A 20,563-nucleotide genomic window follows, 5' to 3' on the forward strand; every position below is an offset into this window, starting at 1 on the left:
TAAGCTTTTGGACTAGAAAGGAAACAAAACGCATTAGGCTTACCAAACCGAAAAAGTACGCCTTGATGCAAAGGGGGTGCATGTGGCATTTGCCTGTCCATAAGGGGTGTGTGTTCTATGCGTTTGCCAACGGGTGCCTCCCTAATCTGCGTGTTTCTTGCATTTTCTCATTGTTCTCTTGTTTGGTGGGTGCCTTGGGTGCAAAGAGGTGGTGGGGTCGGTCTCAGGCCTCGTCTTCTGAATTGTCCTATTTTATGCAAATGCTTTTACAAGTCATAGAGTGTCATAGCCCTATTGATTGCTTCCAAGGATGCCTTGAGCCTCTCCCCCCCAAAGCTTTGATGCAAACAAGCTATGCAATGTGATGCCTCTTTTTGCTCCTTTGAACAATGGAAATCCAAACCGACTCTTTGGATGAGTTTTCATAAGTTAGGGTCGCCTATTTCTACTACAGCACTCTTTTACAGTCCTCCCATCATTCCTTTGTCCCTAGCCCTAGATGTTTCATCCATCTTTTGTAACACTATATTGTTGGTACTTTTTCCCCTATGGTGTCTTATGTCCCATGCGTTATTAATGGAACTTTTTCCCCTGTGGCTTGTTATGTCCCATGCGTTTTCTCAGTACCTATTCTGCTCTTTACTGTGATGCCCTCAGGCCTTGTATTTTGCTTATGCAATACAAAAAAAGTCTTTTTTGCAAGACAACAAAACCCCCCGCCCCCCCCCTACTCGGACTTGTATTCTAGTATTCAATAACAGGCTCCAAAGACGTAGAAGTATGGAAACAATTTTTTCTTCAACATGGGAATTAGAAAAAAAAAAGTGCTCTTCAGGACTTTTTGACTAAATGTTTGTCAAAATCTCGTCTGAAAAGCGTGCGCTGCCACGTAAAAACAACGAATTGCAGCAGATCTATTTTCTTGAACATGCATATATTTTTGAGAGCCACAAAAGTCACATCTATTATTGCCACAGGTTATCCTTTGAAAGTAGTGTTTACAATCAAGTCAAAGTGAAAGCAAAACTGGCAATCCATCACATTCCTCACACCGCGGTGGTGACTTATTAAGGTCTTCAGTCATTCTTGAGCGCTTGGCCACAGGCAGACATTCAGCTGTCTGATTGCTCTGAGCAACTGAGTCCCTGCACAAACAACATAAGGAAATTAACATTGCCATCCTTTCACACAATGAACCAATTAGAAAGCTGTCTGCAATCTTACTCGTCGAGCACATGCATATGACATACTGTAGATGTGTCCTAATGTATGCGCATATACAAAACGGATATCATTTTGGGTGTGTCAATGTCTAGAGAAGACCGCAAATAACAATCGATCACAACCATGACAGAAAAACACTAAGAATGATCACTAAAGCATGTGTTGCATAGCAAACCTTGCGATAAACTGATGGTTCTAATTAAAAGATGTTCTGATCTACAACAATGAAAGAGCACATGAAGGCAACATACCGCTCTGCAAACAGAGATGCATCCATTAGAGGGGCTCCATCGCATGCACATTTATCATGCCCCCCAGCACCAGCATTTGCAGAGCCAGTTAGCTCCGAAGATGCGAATTCCACAATCTTTTCCAGCACATTTATATTTCCAGTAACTGCCCTCCGTGTCGTTGCTATCTATTGCACATGCATATTCAAAGGTGTCACCAGTAAGAAAAAACACAAACTAAAAGATATGCGACAGACAGTGTGAGTTGGAAACAGATTTGTTCATACATAAACATCTCAATAAAACACCCATCTGCAGCAAGCAAAGGAAAAAAAAACTTTTATCAACACTAAGTTAGCTTCTAATGGCTTGAAAAGGTTGGAATAGCAGTCCACAAGCCATTCCTATCAGAAGAAAGCAGATTTCCATTTCCATTCTTTGTGCCACGGATGACAAGTGGATAGCCCTTTTGCCTCGTCTAGGTAAGAATCGTCCACGTTAGGTAAGTTCCACACAGACAGAGAAAGTAGCAAATCATCAGCCCTTACAGTACCTGGTACCTCCACATCGGCTGTCCTTCCTCAGGAAGAAGGGCTGCCACTTACCATCCTTCCTGCTCAGAAGACAGGACCTTTGGATACTCTGTAGCAATGTTTAATCTCTGGAACACAAAGCCTTAACACCAAGGTAGATAGATACGTTAAATACGATACAGAAAGTATGAAAAGAAACGTTGTACGGTACAGAACAGCAACTTTGAACGATAAAATAGGTTCAAGGACTGAACAAGATTTATGTTTAACATGCATGTGTGTATACCTTTGTGACTTCCATAGCATGCAAATTTTGAATTTAGAAGTCACAAGTTTCTTGCAACACTTAGAAGTCAAATAATTGAAGTAAAAACAAGAAGTTCGTTAATATTGGATGACCAGCGCAATAAAATAGAATTTAACATCTTGATCGATAAATTCAAGGAATTTATGCAACCTTGAATCAACACAGAGACCCTCACTCTTTCAAGCATATTCCATAAACTAAAGTAACAAAACCTTTCAATTCATTGTACTAGCTCATGTCCTGTTATGCTAGCTCATGACCAGTGCAGTTTGTTATGTCGTGGGTATAGAGAAATTTTTTGTTTGTGTGTGTGTGTGTGTGTGTGTGTGTGTGTGTGTGTTACCCCTTTCAATTCATTGTACTAGCTCATGTCCTGTTATGCTAGTCACAATGTGTGATGTACTAGCTATCCATTGTCCCTAACAAATTGTTGTGATATAGATCCAAGCACTATAGAGACCAGAAAGCCAGGAGTCATGGGTGTAGTTGAGCTTGAGAATCAAGAAAGGGAGGCTAGGATGAGAGATGAATAATTCGAGAAGTCGGATAGGGTGACGAAGTTCTAAGAGAGTTCACAAGACGTGAGAAGAGATAAGTTGAGAGGGTGTCAAAAACGAGAGCCGGGATAGTCTAAACTCTGAAGAGAAGATGGCCTTCCCAACAAATGTGGTTGTCAAAGCATGGAGACACATGGATGTTGAGTCCCTTGGCTATAGCAAAGGCCCAAGTTGACGCTATGGCTCAGCTTTTAGAGAGCCTTGGGTTAACAATTCACACACACACACACACACACAGAGATCTCACCTTGTCGATTTGCGGGTGCAATAGAGGTGGCGACTCGCGACAAGAAAGTAGTTTCGAGATTAGCTTTTAATATAGGATAATGGATGTTAATAACAAAGGCACTACTTTTTAATTGTGCATGAAAATTCACATCTCTAAGCTTTTGGACTAGAAAGGAAACAAAATGCATTAGGCTTACCAAACTGAAAAAGTACGCTTGATGCAAAGGGGGTGCATGTGGCATTTGCTTGTCCATAAGGGGTGTCTGTTCTATGTGTTTGTTTGCAGGGTGCCTCCCTAATCTACGTGTGTTTCTTGCATTTTCTCATTGTTCTCTTGTTTGGTGGGTGTCTTGGGTGCAAAGAGGTGGTGGGTCAGTCTCGAGCCTCGTCTTCCGATTTCTCCTATTTTATGCAAATGCTTTTACAAGTCATAGAGTGTCATAGCCCTATTGATTGCTTCCAAGGATGCCTTGAGCCTCTCTCCCTCAAAGCTTTGATGCAAACGAGCTATGCAATGTGATGCCTCTTTTTGCTCCTTTGCACAATGGAAATCCAAACCGACTCTTTGGATGAATTAGGGTCGCCTATTTCTACTACAGCTCTCTTTTACCTTTGTCCCTTTGTCCCTAGCCCTAGATGTTTCATCCATCTTTTGTAACACTGTATTGTTGGTACTTTTTCCCCTATGGTTTCTTATGTCCCACGCGTTATTACTGGAACTTTTTCCCCTATGGCTTGTTATGTCCCATGCGTTTTCTCAGTACCAATTCTGCTCTTTACTGTGATGCCCTCAGGCCTTGTATTTTGCTTATGCAATACAAAAAAAAAGTCTTTTTGCAAGACAAACCCCCCCCCCCCCCCGGCCCCCCAAACTCGGACGTTGAACTATGGAAACAATTTTTTCAACATGGGAATTAGAAAAAAAAAAGTGCTCTTCAAGACTTTTTGACTAAATGTTTGTCAAAATCTCGTCTGAACAACGTGCGCTGCCACGTAAAAACAACGAATTGCAACAAATCTATTTTCTTGAACATGCATATATTTTTGAGAGCCATAAAAACCATACAATAGGGTCATATATAACAGGTATTCAGACAAAAGTCACATCTATTATTGCCACAGGTTATCCTTTACCATTAGTTTGGTACCAAAACAGGACACTTTAAGTGTCCTTTTTAAACAAATTTAAATTAAATGTTACTTGCATTAGACAATTTATTTAAGAAAACCCTCTTGATATACTAAATATGTTAACTAAAGGGTCTTTTAAAAATATAACCTTGCATTTTAGAATCTATCGTGATCAAGAACTATACTCATCACGTTGACCCTCATAAGACTACGATCGACGCTTTCAATAAATCACCTTTATAAGCTCAAAAAAAAATAAAACGACCTTGTAAAAAAAATTTGGTGACTTTTGCACAATTTTGCTATAGATAATTGAAAGTTTCATTTACAAAAAAATTGACTTTGAAATATATAAAATAATGAAAAGTTCCATGTGTTTGATATGATCATTTTAAGCATATCGTTGTATACAGAGAAAAAATTGTTTTTGATATATTTGTGAGTTTTAGAAAGTGATAAATTGATTGCCCTTTCCATTGAGCACTCAAGGTGGTAAGTGGAAGGACTTTGGTTTGCAATAAGTATTGGATCATTTTAAATATTCAAAACTGCATAAGAGAACTTTCATATTTTCATTCTTGAAACACAAGCATTCAAAACCTCAAATAATATCAAACTTTCAATGTAGATCAACTAAATGTATCAAAGTACGTGATACATACACAATTCGGATGCCTAAAACCTTGGTTTCAATGTTATTATGAAAAACTCAAGATTTTTAAGAGTTTTTCATGATAAAAAATTTAAGGTAAAGTTCAACCAATGAGATTTACTTGAGTTAGGGAGCCCAAAAATTACGTAGTTTCTTGATTCAAACATATAAACTCAATTGTTATTGTCAAATTGCACTAGAATAGTACCAATTTCATGAGGAGACCTTTGGAAGACCAAAATTATGCTCTTATTCAGTACGTGCTCAAGTATGAAATTATGTATATAGCTTACATGTTACTTGAAAACTTATCTTTGAAGTGCATTTCATTGTTTTGTAACACTAAATGCTAACACTTTGCATTTATAAACACTCGGACTTGTATTCTAGCATTCAATAGCAAGCTCCAAAGACGTTGAACTATGGAAACAATTTTTTCTTCAACATGGGAATTAGAAAAAAAAAAGTGCTCTTCAGGACTTTTTGACTAAATGTCTGTCAAAATCTCGTCTGAACAGTGTGCGTTGCCACGTAAAAACAACGAATTGCAGCAGATATATTTTCTTGAACATGCATATATTTTTGAGAGCCATAAAAACCATACAATAGGGTCATATCAGACAAAAGTCACATCTATTATTGCCACAGGTTATCCTTTGAAAGCAGTGTTTACAATCAAGTCAAAGTGAAAGCAAAACTGGCAATCCATCACATTCCTCACACCGTGGTGGTGACTTATTAAGGTCTTCAGTCATTCTTGAGCGCTTGGCCACAGGAAGACCTTCAGCTGTCTGATTGCTCTGAGCAACTGAGTCCCTGCACAAACAACATAAGGAAATTAACATTGCCATCCTTTCACACAATGAACCAATTAGAAAGCTGTCTGCAATCTTACTCGTCGAGCACATGCATATGACATACTGTAGACGTGTCCTAATGTATGCGCATTTACAAAACAGATATCATTTTGGGTGTGTCAATGTCTAGAGAAGACCGCAGATAACAAATCGATCACAACCATGACAGAAAAACACTAAGAATGATCACTAAAGCATGTGTTGCATAGCAAACCTTGCGATAAACTGATGGTTCTAATTAAAACATGTTCTGATCTACAACAATGAAAGAGCACATGAAGGCAACATACCGCTCTGCAAACAGAGATGCATCCATTAGAGGGGCTGCATCGCATGCATGTTTATCATGCCCCCCAGCACCAGCATTTGCAGAGCCAGTTAGCTCCGAAGACGCGAATTCCACAATCTTTTCCAGCACACTTAAATTTCCAGTAACTGCCCTCCGTGTCGTTGCTATCTATTGCACATGCATATTCAAAGGTGTCACCAGTAAAAAAATGGCACAAACTAAAAGATATGCGACAGACAGTGCGAGTTGGAAACAGCTTTGTTCATACATAAACATCTCAATAAAACAGCCATCTGCAGCAAGCAAAGAAAAAAAAAACTTTTACGGGTTGTGTTTCAGTCCAACCGCAGGGGAGAAGACATACGTCACCCTCTCAAGGCTCACCTAGGACTGCAGCCATCTAACAAAAAAATAGCCCACATTTAAATTTGAGATTCTCCTCAAGTAGCTAGTAATTTCTAGAGCAAACCTTTTATTTGAGCAGTAAGCTAAAATGTACCTAATGGATACATAACGGGACAATCCCTCACTTCTCCTACAAAGCACGAAGGCCTGCAACAAACGAATTTCTGACCGGAAAACTCTGCTTATGATATATACAATGTCTCCTGACTTGCATAATCAGTATTCAGAGATATAATACGTGCAGGTTTCCTCCACAACTTTTCACGTTTCAACGCAACTCACAGAATGTAGCTTCCACGCCTTGTCTATTCAGTGCTGAACACATAATTAGGACTTGACTTTGGCCTTTGTGTGATGTTTCATAAAAAATGACTATGGAAGAGGATTGTGTGATGTTCCATAGTATAAAAGAGTCTCGACAGTCATCTATACAACTCATCGACACCCGCATGGACGGGCCAGCCATTGGATGTAATCCAGTGGCTCGCCACACACCACCTTCAGTGCCCTATGCTTACGGCATGGACAGACTGGAGAGCATGAAAACCTGCCAAGCAGTAAAAAATGATCTTATCAACAGTAAGTTAGCTTCTAATGGCTTGAAAAGGTTGGAATAGGAGTCCACAAGCCATTCCTATCAGAAGAAAACAGATTTCCATTTCCATTCTTTGTGCCACGGATGACAACTGGATAGCCCTTTTGCCTCGTCTAGGTAAGAATCGTCCACGTTAGGTAAGTTCCACACAGACAGAGAAAGTAGCAAATCATCAGCTTAACAGACAATTTCATACTACTTCTATCGGAAAGTGCAGTACCTTAAACAGCCCGATCCTTACTCCTTACAGTACCTGGTACCTCCACATCGGCTGTCCTTCCTCAGGAAGAAGGGGGCTCCTACCTCTGCCACTTACCATCCTTCCTGCTCAAACGACAGGACCTTTGGATACTCTGTAGCAATGTTTAATCTCTGGAACACAAAGCCTTAACACCAAGGTAGATAGATACATTAAATACGATACAGAAAGTATGAAAAGAAACGTTGTACGGTACAGAACAACAACTTTGAACCATAAAATACGTTTAAAGACTAACAACATTTATGTTTAACATGCATGTGTGTATACCTTTGTGACTATGTATGTGTGTACTGCACGTTTGCTGTCACACTTCCATAGCATGCAAATTTTGAATTTAGAAGTCACAAGTTTCTTGCAACACTTAGAAGTCAAATAATTGAAGTAAAAACAACAAGTTCGTTAATATTGGATGACCAGTGCAATAAAATAGAATTTAACGTCTTGATCGATAAATTCAAGGAATTTATGCAACCTTGAATCAACCCAGAGACCCTCACTCTTTCAAGCATATTCCATAAACTAAAGTAACAAAACCTGTGCCCTGCGAGAACAAACACATAGCACCAAAATAAGATTTGAGATGTCTTGACATTTTTTTATTTGAAGTATTCCTGCTTCGGAAAAGTACTACCGTGGTGGCATACCGTGGTATGTGCAGCTCAAAAGATTCCCTCCTAAACTTAAATGCAGGCAAATTGTTGCTATCCGTGGTCACACAGAACCCAAAATACCTCTTGAAATGGCTGTAATATAAAGCACAAGACTTGAACAGCACAGATGTCAAATACCTTCTCTTTAATCTCCTGAAGTTGCTCAAGAAATAGCTCCTCCTGCCATAGAGAAACAAAGAAAAATCTACTGCGCATCACGTCGATAAACTGTGTATGACATGAGGCAAATAGATAAAAAGTTGTGCTCGTAGACTAGGACAGCCTGCTTGCCTTCTTAGCACGGATTCGTCCTAAGCTGTCATGGAATTGCTGCTCCAAACGGATAAGATCTCGCGACGACAGCCGTTCCAAATCGTCACCAATCAAGATACTGAAAGGGCAAAGCTTTGTCAAACATGCCATTGATCAGCTTTGCCAATGGCTACGGTTACTTGAAGCTTATCAATCTTAGTCTACCTCTGTAAACTTTTCAGCTTCTCCGTGAATTGGGTCACCCTATCCGCATCGCCATCGCCATGCTACATGGGCATGCACATTGATAATTATCATCAAAGTGAACATTATGAACAAGCAGAAAGAAAAATTAGGAGGGTTGATTGTCAAGTACTGACGGTAGAGCAGCCGGCGTTGTTGTTTTTGGGAGATTCGGAGTGGCCACAGCTCTTCATGTAGCGCTCCATAACGCTTTGCATGCTGCCACACGCACACAAACAAAACCCTCCAACAAAATTGCATTGCAGGACTCATTTCTCTCGCCTTGCAGCTGCCAACCAGCTGAATCAAATGTATAACATCGTGGAGTCTCTCTCTCTCTCTCTCTCTCTTTTTTGGAAAGACTTTCTTATGTTACATTTTTATATTGTACATCTCTCTCTCTCTCTCTCTCTCTCTCTCTCTCTCTCTCTCTCAAACCTGAACTCGTGGAATTTTCTAGATCATTTAATTATAAATCATATGCAATTACTTCTTGAGACATTCAAGACTAACTCTCAATCTTACTTAGGAGTAAAAAGACCTCACATTATGACCTCAGTCACAGCCCTCAAGCGAGAGCTTGCGGATAGAGTAAGCAATGGACTCGAAGAAGGGGAATTTCAACCCTCGGTGATAGACGAGATCAAGGTCATCAAGGAGCATGTACGAATGATCACAGAGGAGGAGAAACAGAAGGTGGTAAAAATGTCTTCGTGGATGGATGTGATCACGAAGACGCAGAATAAAGCGGATGAGGCCGAGAAATGGATAGAAGTCGCCAAGAAAGGAAAAGGGAAAGAAACCACATCTGTCTCCACTCCTACAATCATCAACATGACTCTAGAAGAAGAGCAGCGAAGGAAAACTAGAGCCTTGCATATAAGAGTAACCGATCTAAAAGACCGAGATGATGTGAAGGGGAAGTCGAAGAACTTCTCTGCATGATGGGTAGTGAGGCTACTCACACAAAGGCATGGAGGGTAGGAAAGAAGACACAAGGCAATGGGGAGACTTCAAAAGGGAGAGCTTTAATCATCCGTTTCCCATCCATGGAGGCAAAGAAGGACTTCTTGAAGAAGCGCCCTACACTAAAGAAAATGGGCATATTCATTGGTGATGACCTCACTCTCACACAGCTTGCGCATATAAGAGAGGTAATGCCAGAGATTCAAGCGGCAAGGGAGAAAGGAAAGACGGCCTTCTACACAGATGGTCGGGTGGTGATTGTAGAGCGGCGCTCCACATGACGGTGCGAGACCTATGGGACCACACGCAAAGTTGCCACCTGGAATTGTAATGGATCTATGCGCCTTGATGTGGGTGCTTTTGAGGATAGTTTTATGGGAAGAGACATCGTCTTCTACTCTGAGACACATCAGGCCCCGGGGCAATCTATGCCTCACAATAGTGGATATAGATGGGAGACAGCCTGTAGACAAGAGACACGATCAAAGCACAGAGGGCGGAGCTCAGGAGGAGTGGCAGTGTTATTCAGGGAGGGGTTGCAGCCACTGATACATATAGCTCGCAGGGATGAGCAAGCTAGGTACATGTGGGTGAGATTGAGAGCAGAGACAGGCAGATATCTTTACATTGCTATTTGCTACTTTCCCCCGAGTACGTCAGTTTATGCACCACCCAGAGGGAAATCCCCCTTCTCTATTCTAGATGATGACATATGGGAGTTCTCTAGAGATGGTGACATCATCATTCTAGGGGATTTCAATGCTAGGACTGCCCATCATCAGACAATATTTTATGATACTTCAGAGGAGATGCTGAGAGAGTTGGATGTTGCAGAGACGGGCCTATCCAGACTATCACAGGATGGAGAACACACTGAGTATGACACTTGATACACATGGGGACTGCACATGGATTGGCCATCTTGAATGGCCTACAGAGATTTCCCGCCGCGGGGGGTTTTACATGCTTTCCACATAGACATGGAGCCAGCACAGTGGATTATGTCATGGCACAGCCGAGCCTCATCTCTAGTATCCAGGACCTCACAGTTGGACCCAGACCTATTGGTGTGGCAATGGATCATGCTCTTGTGTCGCTAACCATTTCTGTTCAGTTTAGTGTAGCACACAGGCTACGGGCAGCAACCCCTACTCGTTGCACCTTCATGCGGGAGACAGACTCTGTATACATAGATGGGATCTACAGATGCCTGTGCACAAAGGAGCTAGGGCGACCTCTGGAGGAGCTTACTACTATACTGACACAGACACTACATGATGCAGCAGCAGAGGCATACCCACATACCCAGCCTGAGCAGAGACGCCGTTCCGGAAGCATGCCCCAAAACAGTTGGTATGATGAGGAATGCCGGGACACTAGAGCTAGACTTCAGAGGGAGGTGATTTTGGGGGACATCACTCACAGGCAGTCACAAATTGACTTCCGATGCCTAGTGCGGCAGAAGAAGAGGGCATTTTTGGCTCGCCTCGAGCAAGATCTATACCAGCTATTCTTGAGTCAGGACTCACGTGAGGCATGGAGGCTCTTTCATGAGCACTCCCCCCCATCCCTGCCATCACATCTACAGAGGCTTGGGGCCAGTATGCATCATCTCTGTACACAGTTCCTGAGCAACCCCCCCTTCCTGACTTCCCCGATCCATGCCCACACACATGTGCTTTTTTCATCGCTGAGATGGTGAGGAAGGCCATTGACAAGATGAGGACTAGGAGAGCATATGATCATGATGGCTTAGCGGCTGAGCACTTCACGCATGCCAGACATTTACTAGCAGAGCTTCTAGCAGTTATGCTTAACCGTGCCATGTGTGAGGGCTTGCCTGATGCTTGGAGCCTATCTCCTATTGTACCTATCTTCAAGTCAGGAGACCCTATGGAGCCTGGGAACTATGGCACTATCATGATTGGACACACATTGGCACGGTTGTACTCATCTATTCTTGAGCAGCAACTGAGTAGATGGGCAGAGAGGGAGGGGATACGTGCAATCCGGCAGGCAGGTTTCAGGAGGGGTTTTGCTACTCTTGACCATATCTTGACACTCAGAGCCATCATTGAGGAGGGCAGATCGCGTGGGAGACAGATTTATTGTAGCTTTGTGGATTTCCGCAAAGCATTTGACACAGTGCCCAGAGCTAGATTGATGCGCAAATTACAGCAGATGGGAGTACCCACAAAGCTCATTTGGGGGTTCATGGCATTATACAGGTCAGTAGTGGGGCAGGTACACACCCCAGAAGGTCTATCCACACCGGTTTACTCCACTATTGGCGTGAAGCAAGGCTGCCCGCTCTCTCCTACTCTATTTGGTATGTATGTAGATAAGGTTTCTGACTACATTGAGAGAGATGGTGATAGAGGTGCTGAAACCGGCCTGTACAATCCAAAAAGGGCGGTAGACTTTACTTCAAACCTTGATTTAGCTTTCACCCATTATTAGTCGTCTATTTTACCTGTACTTTCAAGACACAACAAAGGGGAGAGGGATACAGGCTGCTAGATTGCACCTGTATGAGTAGACAGACACCAGATTGGCTCCTAACTTAGGCGCCCCTTTCGGTATTTCTTTATTGTTCAAAAGAGGGAATATACGCTGTGGTTCTTTCCAAGCTGCCTCGCACAACCTTGGCTGAATTTTGACTGTTCTGGCCTGATTTCGGCAACATAACTGTACTAGAACCCTTCACAGTCAGTATTCCCACGCATTGACTGACCTTCCCGATGCATACGGGCGCTTTGCAAAACCTAGCGAGAATCTGCAGCACGCTGAATTCTCTGTTTTCAGCCCTGAAAATGCGCCAAATCACCTGTACAGCGGTCCCCTTGCGTCCCCGAACCTCCTGGGGGTATTAGGGTCCGTTTAGGGCCAAAACCCTAAACCTGCAAAAATACACAGCAGGCTGTAATTTACTGTTTCGGGCTCCGTTTCGCATGCCGGTCGCATCCTTAGCAAGTCCTCGAGCTCCCGCACCTGTAGGGCTACTTGCCCTTTGAATCGGACGAGATTTCTGGCGTGAAACCTCTCCGAATTCACTTGTACCTGCGGGGGGATTAGCCGCTCGCTAATCCAGTACCTGTGCAAGAGGCTCTTGCCTCGGCAATCGCGCATGAACCCACACAACTGTACATTGGTCAAATGAAGAGCCCACTAGAGGGGCATAACATATTGCCAAAGGGGAGAGAGAGGGCAGTGCGTAGCGTGCAGGGCATCACTCCTGGCACCGCACTGTACGTAGGAGGGAAAGCAAGCACTCCATAGCTCTTAACCTGTGACAAATCTGAAAATGAGGCTCTCTCTCTTTCAAATTCAGCGCCACTTCTTGTTGCATGAGGAAAGTGCACCAGAAGGTGCCACTTGGCACATTTACAAGCATTTTCCCGTTTCGGGGTTGCCGCCTAAAAATCTCCCAACTGGTTGCCCAGTTGACTTCACGACAGAGTAAGAAAATGTTCCCTTTGTCATTCCGGAGGTAATGACGCCAACACATTTTCAGGTCCCAAAATAGCAGTTCCCTAAATTTTAGGAGATGCTGCCATTGAATCTTTCTAGGTCATCCGACCCTCTTTGTACACTGCGGCCACATCCAGAACTGAAATGTAGCCTCTGTAGCAAAGGATTCCACTTTGGCTAGTCAATGACCCCACTTGGCTAACCATAGTCCTTGTCCAACCTTAGTGCTCTCTTGCCCTCAGGCCTGGACTCCCTCTGGAGTTTGGACAGTTCCACACTAGCTATGCAATGCAGGGCAGTTAGATTTCCCGAGGGGTGTTTCCAAAAAGTGAAAGTAAATAGATAATAAGAAAGAAATCAACAAAAAGGATAGATAGTAGTCACACGCTGGTGACATACCCCCCTCTTGAAATCTCAAACGTCCTCGTTTGCATCTATGTCGTACATGCTTACTGTCAACACTGATGTATTCAACACCTGTCGACACATATACGACACATACATGCTCATTGTCAACCCTGGTGTATTCAACACCTCGTCGACTCATGTATTGCCAGCGTGTGAATCCTGTCCCAATGACATAGTGGTAGCTTCGCACTCTACCATTGCTTTGAGTCACTAACTTTCCAATGACAAAATGGTAGCTGCACATTTTGCCACTGTCTTATAGTACACGTTGGATCCCGTAACACTTTCGAGCATACCCAAACCGACAGTTCAAGAATGCAGTTAGACATGTACTCTTCAATAGAAGCAATCACTGTATCCTTGACAAACTGACAAGAAATACTCACTTCTATAGCACTAACCAAACTTTTGGACATTCCATAAGAGCAATTGCCAAACTGACAATCTGTACAGCTCTAACATTCATGTAACAGGTATTTTATTTGAGCTCACTTTAAATACCATGTACATCATTTGTTTCAGAAGCCATTGTCACACTGACAATCCATGTAGCTTTGAAACTCAAGGGGTCAAGGTAAGTTGCAAATCGAAGGCTTCCAGATAAAGTGATAACACAGTTGGTGACTCTGCAAGTTCACCTTCTTCCATCCACTTAGCATCCATTGGTGGATAGTTTCTGAACTTTACCAAGTAACACCTAGCAACCTTGCCTTTCACTTTCCTTTCTTTGTGTGCCAAAATCTGTTCAGGGACCAAGATCTTGTCAAGTTCCTCGACTTCCGGCTGATCTTCAGCTGGCATATCTTCTGGCACATCACCCACATAGGGTCTGAGAAGACTCACATGAAACGCCTTGTGAATCTTCCAACTGTCAGGCAATTTCAGCCTATATGCAACATCACTGATTATGTCGCATACTTGAAAAGGCCCATAGTAACGCAAGCTGAGCTTTGGAAACAGTCTTTCCTTGCCCTTCATCTTCTTTAACCTTGCCTTTTCAAAGCGTAAAATCACCCAATCACCAAGTAAATATACCACTTCACGACGGTGACGATCAGCTGCTTTCTTTTGCTTTGCCTGAGTCTTTTCTAAGGCCACTTTGACCTTCTTGTACATTTCATCCATGTCCTGAACATATTTATCTGCTTCAAATATCTTGTCCTTTGTATGCAGTATGGGAGGAACTTTCTTGCCACCTTCAACTATCTCAAAGGGTGCCTTGCCAGTTGATGAATGCACTGTATTATTGTATGCATACTCCACCAATGGCAAATACTGCTCCCACTTTCCTTTATGCTCTGACACATAGCACTTCAGCAGATCTAGGACAGTAGAATTTGCCTCTTCTGACTGCCCATCTGTTTGAGGATGAAATGACGAAGAGAATTTGAGCGTGGTGCCCATATTCTCAAGCAAACCTCTCCATAACAAACTTGTCATGCATGGATCACGGTCGCTAACAATCGACTGTGGCATGCCATGATACTTGAAAATATTGCTCATAAACAAGCGTGCCATCTGATCTGGCTTTATCTTCTTCCTGACAGGAATAAAATGAGCCTGTTTGCTGAATCTGCAAATAATGGTCCAAATACCATCGTTTCCTGTCTGCGTTCTCGGAAGATCAAAGATAAAATCCATAGCAATACTTTCCCATGGTTTATCTGGAATAGGTAGTGGTTGCAATAACCCTGGTGTCTTTTGCCTGTCAAACTTGACCTTTTGGCATATTAGGCATTCTCGCACAAAGGCATCCACGTCCCTTCTCAATCTAGGCCAATAGAAGAATGTCTCAACCGCTTTAACTGTAGCATCAATGGCTTCCTTGACAAGGCATCAGCCACAACGTTCTTCTTGCCTTCCACATGCACAATCTGAAAATGGAACATGGACAAGATATTTGCCCATCGCATATGCTTCTCAGATAACTTTGTTTGTGTCAAGAAGTATCGCAAGGTCTGATGATCCGTTTGGACAACGAAATCTGCACCTAGCAGGTAGTGTTTCCAACTTAAGAGCGCATGAATCACAGCCAGTAACTCTTTCTCATAGACTTGCATGGTCATCTCTGGCCCTTGCAAAATTCTGCTCTCATAGGCTACTACTCTGCCATCTTGCATTAGCACTGCACCAATGCTACTACCGCAGGCATCACACTCGACCACAAATGACTTCCTAAGATCTGGCAACACAATGACTAGATCTGAAGTCATCTTTTCCTTTTAGAGATTAAAAGCTGAAATCTCTTTCTGTGTCCATCTAAAGGTGACTGCCTTCTTTTGAAGAGCATGTAAAGGTGAAGCAATCTCAGCGAAATTTCGGATAAACCTTCTGTAATAGGAGCATAGTCCCAAAAAGCTACGGACATCATGCACCGTCTTCAAATTTGGCCATGACTTGATCGCTTCAACTTTTGCAGGATCCATTCTGACACCATCCTTTGAGACAATGTGTCCCAAAAAGTGAATCTCTTCCAGAAAAAACTCACTTTTCTTTGCATTGATGAGCAACCTATGACTGTGTAGCTCTTTGAACAAAATGGCCAAGTGATGCCTATGCTCCTCTTCATTCTTTGAGTAGACTATCATGTCATCAAAGAATGTACCAACAAACTGCTGGTGTGGACGGAAAATTCTGTCCATCATCCTATTGAACGTAGCAGGAGCATTTGTGAGACTAAAGGGCATCACTAAAAATTCGTAAAGGCCAAATGTCGTTCTAAAAGCAGTCTTGTGCACATCCTCTGATCTAATGCGGATCTGATGGTGCCCACTCTTTAGATCTATCCTGCTAAACATAGCTGCTCCTTCTAATTTGTCCATAATATCATCAATTCTAGGTATAGGGAACCTATTCTTGATGGTATTCTTGTTCAGTGCACGGTAGTCGATGCACATACGCCATGAGCCATCCTTTTTCTGCACCAACAACACTGGAGAGCAGAATGGAGATGAACTGGGCTGAATCAACCCCTTTTCTAACAGCTCCTGTACTTGGCCCATTATCTCTTTCTGCTGAGCCGCACTAACCCTGTACGGAGGCTTATTTGGTGGGCTACTGCCTGGCACCAAATCTATCGCATGGTCCTCGGGTCTCTCTGGCGGTAATTGAGACGGTAATGAATCGGAAAAACAGTCACTGTACTGTTGTAAAAACATTGACCTTTCTTTATCTAGCACAGATAAATTTGATTCATCACAATCTGACACTTCACGTGCAAAAACCAAGTACGCAGAAACATGCTTTTTCATTACAGAAGTAATAGCAGAAGCTAATACAGTAGGAATAGACTCCCCTTTAAGCTTTACATCCAGAATATGAGTCTTTCCCCTGCTTTGTACAGTGATCTTTTTGTTGTAGGCATCCATGATTCCCTGTACACGAAACAACCAAGGAATACCTAACAACACATCACATCCGTCCAGTGGCATGATGTAAAATTCTTCAGCATCTACATAGGATTGGATATGTAGACGCAACGTTCCAATGATGGGTGTCACAGCCTCTGTATGGCCAGGACATGCCAAACCTGCCTCTTCTGTATACCCCATCTCTTCAGGTCTGATTCCCAACTTTGAAACAATTCTGGGGAAATGAAGTTGGCTTTGGCACCTGGATCAAAGAAGATAAGCACTGTCTGATCCCTGACCTTTCCCCATTCTCTGCAAAGCTCACTTGCATCTGAATTTGGCTTGTCGCCCACCATATCTGACACTAGACCAGCCATGGGCTTCTTTCCTTTCTTGTCTTCCTTGTCATCAGAATCAGTTGGCCTTTTCTTTGTAGGACAATTGTAAGCAATGTGGCCAGGCTGCTCACATATAAAGCATTTGTTCTCTGTCCTCAGGACCTTCTTTTGCTCTTCTGACTTGCGAGGAAAACGTCTTTTCCATTTCTTTGCTGGTCCTTTTTCTGATTAAGCCGTAGCTTTATCTTTCCCTGCGTTGGTTGACTCCTAAGTCCCTTTAGGAGCCTCATTGGGAACGTGCTTCTTGGCTGAACTTTTCTTACCTGATCCTGCCTTGACGCCAGTGTTAAATTCACAATCTTCTCCCTTGAGCAAACCATTGCCAGTGTTTGCTACTTCGATGAGCTGCGTCAAAGTAGTGACTTTTGTCTTCGTGCAGTATTTTCTCAATCCTTTGGGTAGGCCACAATAGTATTTTTCAATCTGTTCTGTCAATGGCACAAACCTATAGGAAGTTACTCGAAGTAGAGCTTTCCAAAACTTCCGATTGTAATCATCCAGATTTCTGCAAGTGCCAGCATTTAGCTGGTGCCATTCTGTCATGACATCTGCTTCAAAGTCATCAGATAACCATGCTGCTGCAAAAATCTGCTTGAAGTAAATCCATGTGGACGGAGCTTGCCCTTGAAGCAATAAAGGTGTCCACCATTGTCCCGCATTCCCTGTCAAGAAAGTGGCTGCCTTGCGGACCTTTGAAGCCTCTATAAAGTTTCCCCCTGCATAGGCCTTGTCAAACTGCTGGAGGAATGAAAGAGCCTTCTTCCTGTCATCAAACCCTGTAAGGGTTGTGAATGACACACCTTTGCCACCTTCTTTGTACGGAGTTGGCCTCTCCAGCGGCGTTAAATTGTCATATGGAAGTGAGTGAAACATGGGAACACTATTAGGGTTCATCTGTGTTGCTTGGCCGCTATTAACTTGACCTAGAAATGCCATATTTGGTTGCTGATTTGTAATTCCAGCCATACCAAAATTTGCCTGTGGCATCCCAAATTGGCCCTGAGTGCTCTGAAACCCTGGTTGCATACCCATGACACTGTACATGGGGTTAGGCATCATCGTTTGAGCACCCCCAAACACTGTTCCTGGCGTATAAAATTGATTTCCAGGTGCATGACCAGCCATGCTCTGGAATACGGATCCATCTCCAAAATAGCCAGGGTGTACTGAAGGTGGTGGGAAGACCTGATGCATAGCCTGTAGGTTGCTTCCCTGCCCATTAGAACCAGCTATAGGCTGCTGAAAGGTGGCGGGCTGAACTGGTACAGCTTGAAAGACTGGCATCTCAGCCACCTGTTCTTGCACCTTAGGGATAGGTTGTGGAGACTGCATGTTCTCCGTCAAGTGTACAGGTGTTTCCATTGACCACATGTGCGGTATGAATCACCTGTGCTCGAGCCTTAACAGGCTTTTGAATATGATCCACTGACCCAACTTGCTGAGACGAAACAGGAGGTTGTAGAAAGGCTAAAAAACTCGGATTCTGCATTACTTGTGTGAACATAGCCACAGCAGTACCCAACTGGGTCCTGAATATATCGTCATCTGTCTGTGGTGGTCTTGACGACTCACCCACTTCATGTGTCTGTTGACCCTGTGAAGAGAAAACCTCTTCAGTCACATCATCTGGTCTGTCAGCCATAATTGCAATTCCCTATGTCTGGTCTATGATCCCCTGTGTCTTCAAGCCCAAAACTGCCCAAGGCTCACTTCTATGGGAAAAAGTGATTTAATCCCGTCGATGGAACCATGAAACCGGCCTGTACAATCCAAAAAGGTCGGTAGACTTTACTTCAAACCTTGATTTAGCTTTCACCCATTATTAGTCGTCTATTTTACCTGTACTTTCAAGACACAACAAAGAGGAGAGGGATACAGGCTGCTAGATTGCACCTGTATGAGTAGACCGACACCAGATTGGCTCCTAACTTAGGCGCCCCTTTCGGTATTTCTTTATTGTTCAAAAGAGGGAATATACGCTGTGGTTCTTTCCAAGCTGCCTCGCACAACCTTGGCTGAATTTTGACTGTTCTGGCCTGATTTCGGCAACATAACTGTACTAGAACCCTTCACAGTCAGTATTCCCACGCATTGATTGACCTTCCCGACGCATACGGGCGCTTTGCAAAACCTGGCGAGGATCTGCAGCACGCTGAATTCTCTGTTTTCAGCCCTGAAAATGCGCCAGATCACCTGTACAGCGGTCCCCTTGCGTCCCCGAACCTTCTGGGGGTATTAGGGTCCATTTAGGGCCAAAACCCTAAACCTGCAAAAATACACAGCAGGCTGTAATTTACTGTTTCGGGCTCCGTTTCGCATGCCGGTCGCATCCGCAGCAAGTCCTCGAGCTCCCGCACCTGTAGGGCTACTTGCCCTTTGAATCGGACGAGATTTCTGGCGTGAAACCTCTCCGAATTCACTTGTACCTGCGGGGGGATTAGCCGCTAGCTAATCCAGTACCTGTGCAAGAGGCTCTTGCCTCGGCAATCGCGCATGAACCCACACAACTGTACATTGGTCAAATGAAGAGCCCACTAGAGGGGCATAACATACTGCCAAAGGGGAGAGAGAGGCCAGTGCGTAGCGTGCAGGGCATCACTCCTGGCACCGTACTGTACATAGGAGGGAAAGCAAGCACTCCATAGCTCTTAACCTGTGACAAATCTGAAAATGAGGCTCTCTCTCCTTCAAATTCAGCGCCACTTCTTGTTGCATGAGGAAAGTGCACCAGAAGGTGCCACTTGGCACATTTACAAGCATTTTCCCGTTTCGGGGTTGCCGCCTAAAAATCTCCCAACCGGTTGCCCAGTTGACTTCACGACAGAGTAAGAAAATGTTCCCTTTGTCATTCCGGAGGTAATGACGCCAACACATTTTCAGGTCCCAAAATAGCAGTTCCCTAAATTTTAGGAGATGCTGCCATTGAATCTTTCTAGGTCATCCGACCCTCTTTGTACACTGCGGCCACATCCAGAACTGAAATGTAGCCTCTGTAGCAAAGGATTCCACTTTGGCTAGTCAATGACCCCACTTGGCTAACCATAGTCCTTGTCCAACCTTAGTGCTCTCTTGCCCTCAGGCCTGGACTCCCTCTGGAGTCTGGACAGTTCCACACTAGCTATGCAATGCAGGGCAGTTAGATTTCCCGAGGGGTGTTTCCAAAAAGTGAAAGTAAATAGATAATAAGAAAGAAATCAACAAAAAGGATAGATAGTAGTCACACGCTGGTGACAGGTGCACAGTTCGCAGGGCCATGGATTTCACTATTGTTATATGCTGATGATATTGTGTTGATCTCCGACTCTCCGGAGGGGATGCAACGTCACTTGGATGCTTTGCATAGTTCAACCCAGGAAAGCGATTTGTCCGTCAACCTTGGTAAAACCAAGGTCATGGTATTTAATACCACCCCACAGTGGATCAGGAGGTCAGCGCCCGCCTTCACATACGACAAGGAGGGTGGAGTATACAGATGCTCACACTTACCTTGGAGTGGTTTTTAGTGGGCCAGCAATATCATTGAGGAGGGTAGCAGAGACTAGATTGACCAGAGCC

At 43.6% G+C, this 20,563-nt stretch overlaps 2 protein-coding genes across 7 annotated transcripts in view; both read right to left on the reverse strand.

Annotated features, from left to right (window-relative positions):
- Positions 1-791: 791 nt before the first annotated feature.
- On the reverse strand, positions 792-2,210 carry LOC147458641 (uncharacterized). 2 transcript variants are annotated; one of them, XM_086510107.1, is made up of 3 exons: positions 2,060-2,205; positions 1,476-1,642; positions 792-1,145 (listed from the first exon to the last, which is right to left on the reverse strand). In XM_086510107.1, exons 1-3 carry the CDS (start codon positions 2,060-2,062, stop codon positions 1,010-1,012), a joined length of 306 nt encoding a protein of 101 aa, XP_086366233.1. In that variant the 5' UTR covers positions 2,063-2,205; the 3' UTR covers positions 792-1,009. The 2 variants fall into 2 exon arrangements, with proteins under 2 accessions (XP_086366233.1, XP_086366232.1); XM_086510106.1 differs by having other exon boundaries at positions 796-1,145; positions 2,008-2,210.
- Positions 2,211-5,478: 3,268 nt separating this feature from the next.
- Positions 5,479-20,563, reverse strand: part of LOC147458642 (MADS-box transcription factor 23-like) — a 67,309-nt gene continuing 52,224 nt past the window's right edge. For 3 of the 5 annotated variants that reach the window (XM_086510101.1, XM_086510103.1, XM_086510102.1), the window contains exons 3-8: positions 8,553-8,634; positions 8,398-8,459; positions 8,212-8,311; positions 8,059-8,100; positions 6,010-6,176; positions 5,479-5,678 (exon numbers count right to left, since the gene is read on the reverse strand). In XM_086510101.1, the coding sequence (XP_086366227.1) occupies positions 5,543-5,678; positions 6,010-6,176; positions 8,059-8,100; positions 8,212-8,311; positions 8,398-8,459; positions 8,553-8,634 (589 nt within the window). In that variant the 3' untranslated portion in view covers positions 5,479-5,542. Of the gene's footprint in view, positions 5,679-6,009; positions 6,177-8,058; positions 8,101-8,211; positions 8,312-8,397; positions 8,460-8,552; positions 8,716-20,563 lie in introns of all 5 variants that reach the window. The other 2 variants (XM_086510104.1, XM_086510105.1) reach the window with 2 other exon arrangements.

The sequence above is a fragment of the Adiantum capillus-veneris genome, chromosome 4 (assembly GCF_014529385.1).
Source record: "Adiantum capillus-veneris isolate H3 chromosome 4, ASM1452938v2, whole genome shotgun sequence".
Classification (NCBI taxonomy): Eukaryota; Viridiplantae; Streptophyta; class Polypodiopsida; order Polypodiales; family Pteridaceae; genus Adiantum; species Adiantum capillus-veneris.

Coding starts and splice junctions, on each gene's coding strand:
- LOC147458641 (XM_086510106.1), bottom strand. Junction 1,146..1,475: donor GCATCTCTGTTTGCAGAGCG/GTATGTTGCCTT, acceptor TTGTTTGTGCAG/GGACTCAGTTGCTCAGAGCA.